The following is a 12,725-nucleotide window of genomic DNA, read 5'->3' on the forward strand; positions in this document are numbered from 1 at the left end:
GAAACTGTTGAAACGTTTAAATACCTTGGTGTAATTATAGATAACAGTCTAAGATTTGAATCGCACACCAACAATGTCATCAAAAAATGTAACCAGCGCTTGTATATACTCAGAAAATTAAGGTCTTTCAATGTGAACAGAAAGACCATGATACAAATCTACAAGTCATTAATATTGAGTATCGTTTCGTTTGGCATCACAACGTGGTATGGAAGCTGTGGAACAAAAGAAAAATCCAAACTACATAGAACCCTCAGAGAGGCTTCAAAAATAATTAACACAGACCTTAGAAGCCTTGACAAAACTTATATTAATGCAGTTGAGAAGAAATCTTTTAACATTATCAACGAAAAGAGGCATCCGCTGAACGAAAAATTCCAACTTCTGCGCTCCGGAAGACGGTATCTAGAAGCAAAATGTCGGACAAATCGACATAAGACAACCTTCATTCCAACCGCCATAAAATTAATTAACAAATCTTCTGTGGAAAAATGAGACAACCAATGAAAATAACGAGAAGCAGTGTCGTGAATCATCATCATCGACATTGCCGCCGTCGTTATCATCATCATCATCATCATCATTCATCATCATCATCATCATCATTATCGTAGTCATCATCATCATCATCATCATCATCATCATCATCATCATCATCATCATCATCCAATCACAATTATTGCCATCTTCTTCTTAATATAAGACACTATATTTATAATATGGTTATCTGCTGTCCCAGCAAATATATCGTATCGTTCTATCTGTCTGTGTGTGTGTCTGTGTGTATGTATATATGTATGTATGTATGTATGTATGTATGTATGTATGTATGATGTAGGCATGCATATACGATGATATGCTGGTTTGTATGTATGTCTGCATGTATGTATGTATGTATGTATGTATGTATATGTGTTTGTATGTACGCTCATTTCTTTTGTATACATGTGTAGAAACAATGTGCAAGCGTGTATGTTCGTGTATGGCTGTGTCTGTATTTGTAAATGTGTTGATGTTCATACCATGAACCAAACTGAGCATTGTTTACCTCACATGAATTGCCTTTAATTTGGACAATAAAGATTATTATTATTATTATTCTATTAGAACATTTTTAAAATTCAGATTAATTCACCACGCATTTCTTGGCGCAATCGTATTTTACCGTTTATATAATTGTCGGGTCGTGTTATCTAAGCGATAGATATGATAATTATAACCGTGTAATTCATTTATAATCTTGAACACACACATACCTATCCCATTATTGAAAACAAATCTGATAGAAGCTGTGAGGTGTACAAAACAATGTACAAAAATGAATGATTAATTTAGATATTTTTTTATAAACACGGAATGTTTCGAGACCCTAACCTTTCGTCAGCCAATAAAAAAATAGTTAAACCTGCCGTCTATTTGGATTTAATATGACGTATTAACGTTTTAACTACAGTCCACTGGGGTCACTTTGCCTTTAGGGGTGACTTTGCTTCGATTGATCTGGACAAATTAGATAGTATTTAGATTTGTGACAGTTATTTCTTTTGATGACAAATTAAGACCTCTAACAAGCTGAGACTACTCAAAAGGCTCAAAATTGGTTGAGGCAAAGTCACCCCGATAGGCAAAGTCATTTGATCACCTTTGACGGCATGTACTATTGTTTTTGGCTGACGATCGGTTCTTAGCCCGAAATGTTCCATCTTATCATTGTGTTCTTTTTTGAAAGTGTTATAGTGATTTCTATTCATTAACCTATACAATTAATTCTAGTTTGTGATCCAACTGGAACGATGAAATTGCAAGGGAAAACAGCTTTTATTACTGGAGGTGCCAGTGGGATTGGAAAGGCTTATTCAGAGGCTCTCCTTTCTAAAGGAGTCAAAGTAAGTATGAAATGTATATATATGTATATATATATATATATATATATATATATATATATATATATATATATATATATATATATATATACATATATATATATAATCATGTTATGATTTTTTTTAATTGTTAACCCCCAATTTGCTCACTTGGACAACATGGGTAATTCCTGTTGACATGAGACATCTTGTTTGATGAATTATCTATATTCCTTTGTGGAATGCCTAGCAAGATTTCGTAAGATGTCGTGGCGGAAGGGCATATTTAAAAAAAAAATTAATGATAAAAATATGGTCTAAAAGTGCTCGATATTTTGATGAAACAATTATTATTAAGATATTTACCAGGATAATGTAGTCTATATCGATGTTTCAGAGAAATACACTATCATCAAACATCCTATCGAGGCCACACTCAACATTAAAAAGAAATATACAATAATTGTCCTCATAGACAAAACTATTAATCAACTTTGGAACTAAGGAATCACTTCAACAGTCTACTGCAACCATAACAACTTCTACTACATGTTCCACTCAGCCATGATGGCCATACATCCCTGAAGCAACGACGCATACAATACTGTGGCAAATATCTTTATATATATATATATATATATATATATATATATATATATATATATATATATATATATATATATATATAAAGATATTATGAAAACGAAACCATGAAATAATAGTCCTCAACTTTTTGATTAAAGGAGCTAATTATAAAATATTTTAAGTATAATTATGATGAACTTCTCCAATAGTATTTCGAGCATTCGCTCTCATCGGGAAGTGAAAGTGAAAGTCTTTTACTTTCACTTCCTGATGAGAGCGAACGCTCGAAACAATATTGTAGAAGTTCATCATAATCATACTTAAAATATTATATATATATATATATATATATACATATTATATATATATATATATATATATATATATACAATGAGATGTTCTTAAGTCAATGTCCTGATCATAAGGTTTCGAGTAAATCATACTCACTGGGTGGATTTTACACAAGACCATCTCAATCACAACATCAAAAAAACGATTTTGATAGATTTAAACTCAAGGGTGTGAGGGCGACGTGAACTTATTGCAAGTCTGACGATCCAAATTGTTATGGACTCATTATGGTACTACATTTCAAATTTTACTGTTTGCTTGGAACTCCTTGTAAAGGGCTTGGAGAACATTTGTTGGAAATTGGCTGTAAGAAATAATTCAAAAAGCTCAAATGGTAGAAAGGCACTTCATACATTTTTGTGATCTCTTCCAGGTAAGTTTCAGTGATGTCGATGGCAAGACAGGCTTGAATACTCTAAATGAATTTCAAGAAAAATTTGGTAAAGAAAATGTCAGCTTTTACCATTTTGATGTCACCGATCTCCAGAAATTTGAAGGTACAAGTTTTTCCCTTGTGATTTTGTTATTTATGTACAAACAAGATCTTAAAAGGAAGTATGAGTTTTAAAAGGTTGTTGCAAAGAAAGACGATTTTTATCAAATTTTGTTGGGTTTTTTTTGTTGTTGAATTTTGCATTTACTATTGTCGTCCGAGATAAGGATGATGATGATGATGATGATGATGATGATGATGATGATGATGATGGGGATGATGATGATGATGATGATGATGATGATGATGATGATATTGATGATAATGATGATAATGATGATGATGATGATGATGATGATGATGATGATAATGATGATGATGATGATGTACCGAAATTATCAATCACATCCACATTTATTTCCCTTTTATACAACGAAAACAAAATCTAGTATAGTATATTATAGAAACCCATAATATAATGATTCAAAATCTTAATTCGGTTAAAATAATGTACACTGTCGAACCACCATCTCCAATCAATTGTTCTGTTTGTCACGCGATGCATTCAGATGCCTTCAAGAAAGCCGTAAGTACTCATGGACCCATTGAAATAATGGTGAACAACGCAGGCATCATGAATGAGGCGGCCTGGGTAAAAATGATTGAAATCAACGTTGTAAGTGTGAATGTTGTTTATAACTATGTACTATGTACATAAGCAATTTTTTTTATTGATTAACAAAGATATTTGATGTCAGGTACCTTTTTGCTCGCAAGATTGACCCCGGGTGCAGTCGAGATTCTTTTTGACATCCCTGTCCACCCAGCAGTGATTGGGTAGCTGGGTCTGTTAGATCTGGCGGAAAGTTCTTTGCGATAGATTAACGTTCAATCCAAAGGGTAGCAAGCAATTGCTATTGTTCGTTTCACGCCATAAAAACCGGGATAAACTCCGGCTCCATGGGCCCAATGGCTCTGAAGGACCTATTCAAAGCGTCCTATTCAAAGGGTAGCAAGCAATTGCTATTGTCTGTTTCACGGTAAAGAAATCAGGATAAACTCCGACTCCATGGGCCGAATGGCTCTGAAGGACTGAAGGACTCGTATGTTTTGTAAAACTCAAGTGAACACCTCGGATAGAGATTTGGCTCTATAAATTGTATTACTTATTTATCTATTTATTTATCATATTTTAATTAAAGTTCTCTATCAAAAATGTAATTATGAGACTTAAATCTTAATCAGTTTATTAAAATATATAATATTTGCACATCCACCATTGTGACCAGTGTTCGAGTCCCACCGTGAGCATTTTACACATCATTACGGTGAGAGAATGTGAGTGAAGAGCCTTTTCCAAGAACTCAACTATGCGCCTCTCAGAGCTGGATTCGAACTCTCTGGACCTTCCGATCCGAAACCGAGTCGAGTACCATACCACTAGACCACATAGCCTCACACCGTATTGAGACAATCGGTCACGAATGTTATTGTTTTCTAGACACTCTGTTAAGAAAAAGTGCAATTATTGAATTCATTAAGCAGCAATCGGTCACAAATATTATTGTTTTCTAGACACTCTGTTAAAGAAAAAGTGCAATTATTGAATTCATAAAGCAGCAATCGGTCACAAATGTTATTGTTTTCTAGATACTCTGTTAAGAAAAGGTGCAATTCTTGAATTCATTAAGCAGCAATCGGTCACAAATGTTATTGTTTTCTAGACACTCTGTTAAGAAAAAGTGCAATTATTGAATTCATTAAGCAGCAATCGGTCACAAATATTATTGTTTTCTAGACACTCTGTTAAAGAAAAAGTGCAATTATTGAATTCATAAAGCAGCAATCGGTCACAAATGTTATTGTTTTCTAGATACTCTGTTAAGAAAAAGTGCAATTATTGAATTCATTAAGCAGCAATCGGTCACAAATATTATTGTTTTCTAGACACTCTGTTAAGAAAAAGTGCAATTCTTGAATTCATTAAGCAGCAATCGGTCACAAATGTTTTGTTCTCTAGATACTCTGTTAAGAAAAAGTGCAATTCTTGAATTCATTAAGCAGCAATCGGTCACAAATGGTATTGTTTTCTAGACACTCTGTTAAGAAAAAGTGCAATTCTTGAATTCATTAAGCAGCAATCGGTCACAATTGTTTTGTTTTCTAGATACTCTGTTAAGAAAAAGTACAATTCTTGAATTCATTAAGCAGCAATCGGTCACAAATGGTATTGTTTTCTAGACACTCTGTTAAGAAAAAGTGCAATTCTTGAATTCATTAAGCAGCAATCGGTCACAAATGGTATTGTTTTCTAGACACTCTGTTAAGAAAAAGTGCAATTATTGAATTCATTAGGCAGCACACTGTAAAAAATCCAAATATGATATCATTTACTTTATGATTAGGACTCTGCGAAATATAACAGTAAACCTACTTGTGACATCCCCGGATACCTCCATCTAGTTGTAATAAACATTAGATTCTATAAAAATGATGATGATGATGATGATGATGATGATGATGATGATGAAGAAGAAGAATGATGAAGATAATGATGATGATGATGATGATGATTTTAATAATAGTAATAATAATAATAATAATAATAATAATAATAATAATAATAATAATAATAATAATAATAATAATAATAATAATAAATAGCATTTCTATAGCGCGTAACCACGTCGTACTCTATGCGCTTTACATTGGCATTAATACTATAATATAAAAACAAACATTTGTAACTGTAATCTAATATCACACATAATATCAATTGACACATACAGTTGAGGCAGTTATTCGTTATAATATTGTCTTTTATTCCTTCGATCAGACTGCCTTGGTCAAGGGGGTCAAGGTGGCCGAGGCACACATGCGGAAAGACAAAGGTGGGAAAGGCGGAAGAGTTATCAATATCAGTTCTTGTGTCGGTAAGTTAAGAGAAAAACTTGGAACTTCGGTTTGAGAGTTTTTGCCAAGATGAGGGGCATTAGATCGATCGATTTTTGAAGGACGAGTTTTCTGACCAAATTTTTTAATTTATGACTTCCAGAATACGGCAGTTAACTGGTTAAAGCCTTTAACAATGGGTCCTATACCAACAGTAACACAGAGCATGTAGGAAGAGCCATAACTAATTTATGGCGATATTATAATTTCCTTTCATTGAGACAGCGCTGGAAACCGCTTGAGAGAACATTGTTTGTAGACAGCCTTTCCTTGGAACTCAGTTGTCTCTGTTCACTGTGCAACTTTAATTAACCTTTGGACTACATGTCACAAGCAGGGTGTGCTACAATACGCTTCAACACAGTCATGACGTCACTTCCCTCGTAATGACGCATGGTAACTTAGTAACTGGCTCTAAACTATCGAAACAATGGCGGACGCCCTTATGAAATATTTCTCCGACGAGCATAAAAGCGTATCCAGAGGTGGAAAAAAAATATTATAGATCTGATCATGTTTTGACTTTTACACATTAAATGAAATAGGAACCAGATGTTTGACATCACACTTTTTTTCAGGCAGACTTGTTTGTTTGAGAGCGTCCCTTGGGTCAGTTCGTCCTTCAATGACCCGTCTATCTCTCATAAATAAAACGTGCCTTGGGTTTGTATTTTCGGATTAGCTGTCATGGTGTCCCTCATGGCTCAATCATCAAACGACGAGTTAATGCAAAATAAAGATGTAGAGAGACTTGATTCGACCGAATGTGACTGATATTCCTTGTATAGATAGAATGCGCTTGGCCAATGAGTTCACAACATTGCCATCCGGAAGTATAACGGACCAACACACAAACTCTGTGTAACCATGAACTTTTATAGTCTGGTTAATACAGTTTAGTGAGAACAACTCACAAACGCGGATGGCAATAACCAAAACAAAGGCCTGAGTGACGTCATCTGCATACTATCTATAGATAGTTCGAAGATGACGTCACTGAGGTCTTTGTTATTTTTTTTTTTTTTTTTTTTTTTTTTTTTTTGCCTTCCGCGTTTATGAGTAATGCTCACTGAACTGTATTAACCTGACTATAAACGTTCATGGATACACACAGTTTTGTGTGCCGGTCCGTTAAACTTCCGGATGGCAATGTTATGAGCTTCTTAGCCAAGCGCCTGGGTGGGGTTCCTTCCTCCCATAGTGGGCAGGGAGTTACTTACTGTGTCTTCTATCCCCCTGTATCTGTTTTCCAACTTGCTTTATGTCTTGTCTTAGAATGGGATTACTTGGTTTTGTCCTGACCCTGGCTGAGAGGGAAACATTCAAATGTATGGTTAGTTTTGGGAGATATTTTTTTCCTTGTAAATCATCTCTCTGTTATGCACTGTATTATGTTTTGTATACATATTATATATGACTTGTAAACATTTGAGTGTGTTCCTCTTAGTGGGGACCTGTTCTTGTGTCGGGATGAGACTTTTAGGTGATCTCAAACTAAGTACTTTGATGGTGTGCTTTTGGAATCTACATCTGTTTCCTATTTGAATCAATTCCTCTTTGTCTTCCTTTTACTCGGGTGCTTTAATTGTAATTCTAGAACTTTTTACTTTCCCATTTTCTTCCTTTTTACTGGCGCTGATATGACCTTAATGTGTTGCTAGCGCCGTAAAACCCTTAAAAAACAAAAACAAAACAAATTAGCCAAGGCATTCTAGATAGTATAGATAGTATGCGCTTGGCTTAGAAGCTCATAACATTGCCATCCGGAAGTATAACGGACCAACACACAAAACTATGTGTAACCATGAATATAATGTATAGTCTGGTTCATACACTTTAGTGAAAAGTTCTCATAAACGTGGATGGCAAAAACAATAACAAAGCCCTGAGTGACGTCATCTTCGTTCAATCTATTGATCATATGCTATTGAGTAAAATGATCACAACATCTGCCCTCCAGATGAAACGTAATTACACACATGTAACAAGTTTATGAACTCTTTGATAATAGTGCTATACACTTATATTTTTTAAAAACTTCATAACATCCGCCAGTCGAATATAACATACCAACTCACAAAACAGCGTGTAACCCGAGACTTACTAAAATGAAAATAATGAGACTTGAAACTTAGGTACTCCTTCCTATGTGGGTGTTCAATGTCAAGTCGGTAAACATGGCATTTCAGAATTGATGGTTTGCATTTAAATAAAATACACACCATTTCTGCCCGCTATAGACACTTAGATAACCAAGCCTCTCGGACAGTCGTCATAATGTAAACAATGGCAGCGATTGGTAAACATAGCGAACTGCAGGTTTTACTATAGATGGTAGGTATTTAAGTAAAATGCTCACTGTTCTACTGCTTGATCAATAGATAGAATGCGCTTGGCCAAGGAGTTCACAACATTGCCATCCGGAAGTATAACGGACCAACACACAAACTCTGTGTAACCATGAACTTTTATAATCTAGTTAATACACTTTAGTGAGAACAACTCACAAACGCGGATAGCAAAAACAATAACAAAGGCCTTAGTGACGTCATCTGCATACTATCTATAGATAGTTCGAAGATGACGTCACTCAGGCCTTTGTTATTGTTTTTGCCATCCGCGTTTGTGAGTTGCTCTCAATAAACTGTATTAACCAGACTATAAAAGTTCATGGTTACACAGAGTTTGTGTGTTGGTCCGTTATACTTCCGGATGGCAATGTTATGAGCTTCTTAGCCAAGCGCATACTATCTATAGATAGAATGAAATTGACGTCACTCGGGTCTTTGTAATTGTTTTTGGCCATCCACATTTATGAGTAATTCTCATTTCACTGTATTATCCAGACAATAAAAGATCATGGTTACACAGAGTTTTGTGTGTTGGTCCGTTATACTTCCCGATTGCAATGTTGTGAACTTCTTAGCCAAGCGCATACTATCTACAGATAGAATGCGCTTGGCCAAGGAGTTCACAACATTGCCACCCGGAAGTATAACGGACCAACACACAAACTCTGTGTAACCATGAACTTTTATAGTCTGGTTAATACAGTTTAGTGAGAACTAGTGCGGGGCGGTCCTTGGCAAGCTTAAGGACCACGGTCCTACGGTCCTTGGGAAATGAAGACCGCAAGGACCGGTCTCTTTGACCGGTCCGTTCATTCTTGAACCGTTAAAGACCGCTACACGATGAAAACCGTGGCCTACAGGAGTAAAACACACGGAGTAGTCACACTCATTTCAAATTGTAACCTAATTAGAGAAGAGGGGTGATGCCTTCTTTATTTGCTCACCGTACTTCATTGTTACTTCGATAATTTAATAAAATTTGAAATTTATCCCCATTAACGGAGATAATGGCATCGCCCAAGGCGTTGATCGAGTTGTTCGTGGCGTTGATACACACACGCAACTCCTACCCCCCCCCCCTCCCCCCCCCCACACACACACACATTAGAGGGCAGCGAGCATTGAAGAGTAAGAGAGAGACGTGAAGTTATAATAAGAGGGGGTGGATGAGGTGATAAGAGGGGTCGATGGTGACTTTTCGCCAGATCTAACAAACTCAGCTACCCATTCATTGCTGAGTAGACAGGGATTCAGAAAAAAATCGACTGCACCCGGGATCGATCTCTGGCCCTTTGCGTATAAAGAGAGTGCTCTATCAACTGAGCTATCGGGGTCCCCAAATATTCTATTGGACCTTTTAAAAATACAGACGTTATAACTGGTTTTTTTGGACGGAAGAAACTAATGAAACTCATATTACTTGATTAGTTAAAACACCAAACGAAATTTTAATATTATTGTATTATTTTAAATGACAACAATGCGATAGAAAGGAGTGGCGACAAGAGATGGACAAAAGAAAACAAAAAATCAGACTTGCAACTTGCTAGGTTCGACACACACACACACACACACACACACACACACACACACATCTTTAGTAGTCACATACATTTCAAACAATAACCCATTAGAGAAGAGGGGTCATGCCTTCATCATAGATCATTGTCATTGCGATCATTATGGTGTAGTAAATTTTGAAATTTACCCCGTATAATGGAATCGTCCAAGGCGTGCGCCTCCTGTTCCCCCCATCTCACACACGAAAGGGCGGTTTGCGGAGTGGAGGGAGGTGGTCGTCTGCCTCTATGGTCGTCTGTGTCGTTTAGTGTATGGCAAAGGGGGGTGGGTGCGATTAATTAAGTGGGATGGGTGGTGATTGGTGGAAGATAGGCAAAGGACCGAGGCAACGAATCGCTGGGGAAGTAGTATGGCGCGAGACCGTTGAAAGGTGATAAGAAGTGAGGACCGCCGGCGGTCTTCCTCTTTGGGACTGGACCACGGTTCACAGCTAAAAGACCGTGGGACCGGTCCTCGGTCCGGTCCTCAGCGCGGCACTAGTGAGAACCACTCACAAACGCGGATGGCAAAAGCAATAACAAAGGCCTGAGTGACGTCATCTGCATACTATCTACAGATAGAATGCGCTTGGCCAAGGAGTTCACAACATTGCCACCCGGAAGTATAACGGACCAACACACAAACTCTGTGTAACCATGAACTTTTATAGTCTGGTTAATACAGTTTAGTGAGAACAACTCACAAACGCGGATGGCAAAAACAATAACAAAGGCCTGAGTGACGTCACCTGCATACTATCTATAGATAGTTCGAAGATGACGTCACTCAGGTCTTTGTTATTGTTTTTGCCATCCGCGTTTATGAGTAATGCTCACTGAACTGTATTAACCTGACTATAAACGTTCATGGATACACACAGTTTTGGGTGTTGGTCCGTTATACTTCCGGATGGCAATGTTATGAGCTTCTTAACCAATCTATCTATAGATAGTATGCGCTTGGCTAATAAATTCACAACATTGCCACCCGGAAGTATAACGTACCAACGCACAAAACAATGTGTAATCTTGAACGTTTATAGTCAGGTTAATACAGTTCAGTGAGCATAACTCATAAACATGGATGGCAAAAAACAATAACAAAGATCTGAGTGACGTCAACTTCGTTTTATCTGTACAGAACTAATTTTTAACAGTTTATCCACCAGCATTGTTGTTCTTTCCAGATTAGGTCTCACAACATTGCCATCCGGAAGTATAACGGACCAACACACAAAACTTTGTCTCACCATGAACTGTAATAGATAGTATGAAATTGCCATCACAAATGTCTTTGTTTTTTTGGGGAGTTTTTTTGTTGTTGTTTTTTTTTTTTTGCCATCCCCGTTTATGAGTAATTCTCCCTGAACTGTATTATCCCTACTATAAAAGTTCAAGGTTACACATAGTTTTGTGTGTTGGTCCGTTAAACTTCCGGATGGCAATATTGTGAGCTTCTTAGCCAAGCGCATACTATCTATATTCTGGATAATTCACAGTTCAGTGAGAATTACTCATAAACGTGGATGACAAGAAAAACAATAACAAAGACCGAAGTAGCGTCAACGTCATTCTATCTATTTTTTTATTTTTTTTTTTGTTTTTGTTTGTTTTGTTTTATGAAAGGTCTGAGAACAAGCTGCTATGTCCCCATCTACGCAGCTACCAAGCACGCTGTCAGGGCTTACACCTCAAGCCTTGCTGTAAGTTGTGTTGTTTTCTGTCAAAGATGCTTTAAAAACGTAGATCTAAGCTTTATATAGCGTAGTAGCAACTAGAATTAAATGAATTTAAATTGAGCTTTTATATAGCGCAATATCCACTAAACGTAAAAATCAAAGTCCAGATTCCAAGTTTTATTTCTTACTGCTTTATTTGTTGTGATAAATTCGAAATCCAAATCAAATAGCATGGTCATAATTCAATCAGTTTCAAACCCGTAAAATCAATCCAAATGTTATGTCAACTTGTCGCTGTGACCATTTTCAATATACGAGGAATATTTCTAAGTCCGTAAATAAAGCTTCTTAGTAGGAAGTTAGAACCTGCAGCATAATGCAAAAAGTCTAAAGACTTAACGGAAGTGCAGCCCAAAGTAAAGAAGAATCAAATAGAATCGAAATGAATCTAGAATAGAATAGAAAAGAATCTCGGTTTATTCAGAAACACTCTATTTTATACCCTATCGTAAATTGTTCCCACAATTCCGTCAAACCACTCCTCCTACTGATTTTGACCGCCCCATAACAGTCGAAACCGGCCCTCTAAAAGTAAAAGCGAATCATGCTCAACTCGAAACGTTAAATTCCTAAATAGTAATGCTAAACCCCGCCTTTTATGATATAATATTATTTTGGTAAACGTCAGTTTTTTACACCCAATACGCCCAAATAACAAAGGTAGCAATAACAAATATCAACTATAATTTGATGCTTTTATTCCCAAATACCAATTAACACCGATCAAAGAAAGTCATTTTCTAGTACTCATTATAATGACCAGTCCTTTAACTTTGGAACGTAAAACTGTCCTAAACCCATTAAATATTGATCAAGTTTCACTGATATACATGCACCGTGAACTTATTCAATCCACTTACTGGAATAATTAATCATTTTCCACTATCTAGAAC

General features: G+C 36.3%; 1 protein-coding gene across 2 annotated transcripts in view; it reads left to right on the forward strand.

The window, feature by feature from the left end:
• Positions 1 to 1,245: 1,245 nt before the first annotated feature.
• Positions 1,246 to 12,725, forward strand: part of LOC144972730 (15-hydroxyprostaglandin dehydrogenase [NAD(+)]-like) — a 20,546-nt gene continuing 9,066 nt past the window's right edge. The window contains exons 1-6 of one of the 2 annotated variants that reach the window (XM_078914312.1): positions 1,246 to 1,310; positions 1,774 to 1,886; positions 3,172 to 3,295; positions 3,801 to 3,907; positions 6,068 to 6,164; positions 11,720 to 11,796. In XM_078914312.1, the coding sequence (XP_078770438.1) occupies positions 1,794 to 1,886; positions 3,172 to 3,295; positions 3,801 to 3,907; positions 6,068 to 6,164; positions 11,720 to 11,796 (498 nt within the window). In that variant the 5' untranslated portion in view covers positions 1,246 to 1,310; positions 1,774 to 1,793. Of the gene's footprint in view, positions 1,311 to 1,729; positions 1,887 to 3,171; positions 3,296 to 3,800; positions 3,908 to 6,067; positions 6,165 to 11,719; positions 11,797 to 12,725 lie in introns of both variants that reach the window. The other variant, XM_078914313.1, reaches the window with a different exon arrangement.

Source organism: Berghia stephanieae, chromosome 5, assembly GCF_034508935.2.
Source record: "Berghia stephanieae isolate SIO BIC M18660-M18661 chromosome 5, UCSD_Bste_1.3, whole genome shotgun sequence".
Taxonomy (NCBI): Eukaryota; Metazoa; Mollusca; class Gastropoda; order Nudibranchia; family Aeolidiidae; genus Berghia; species Berghia stephanieae.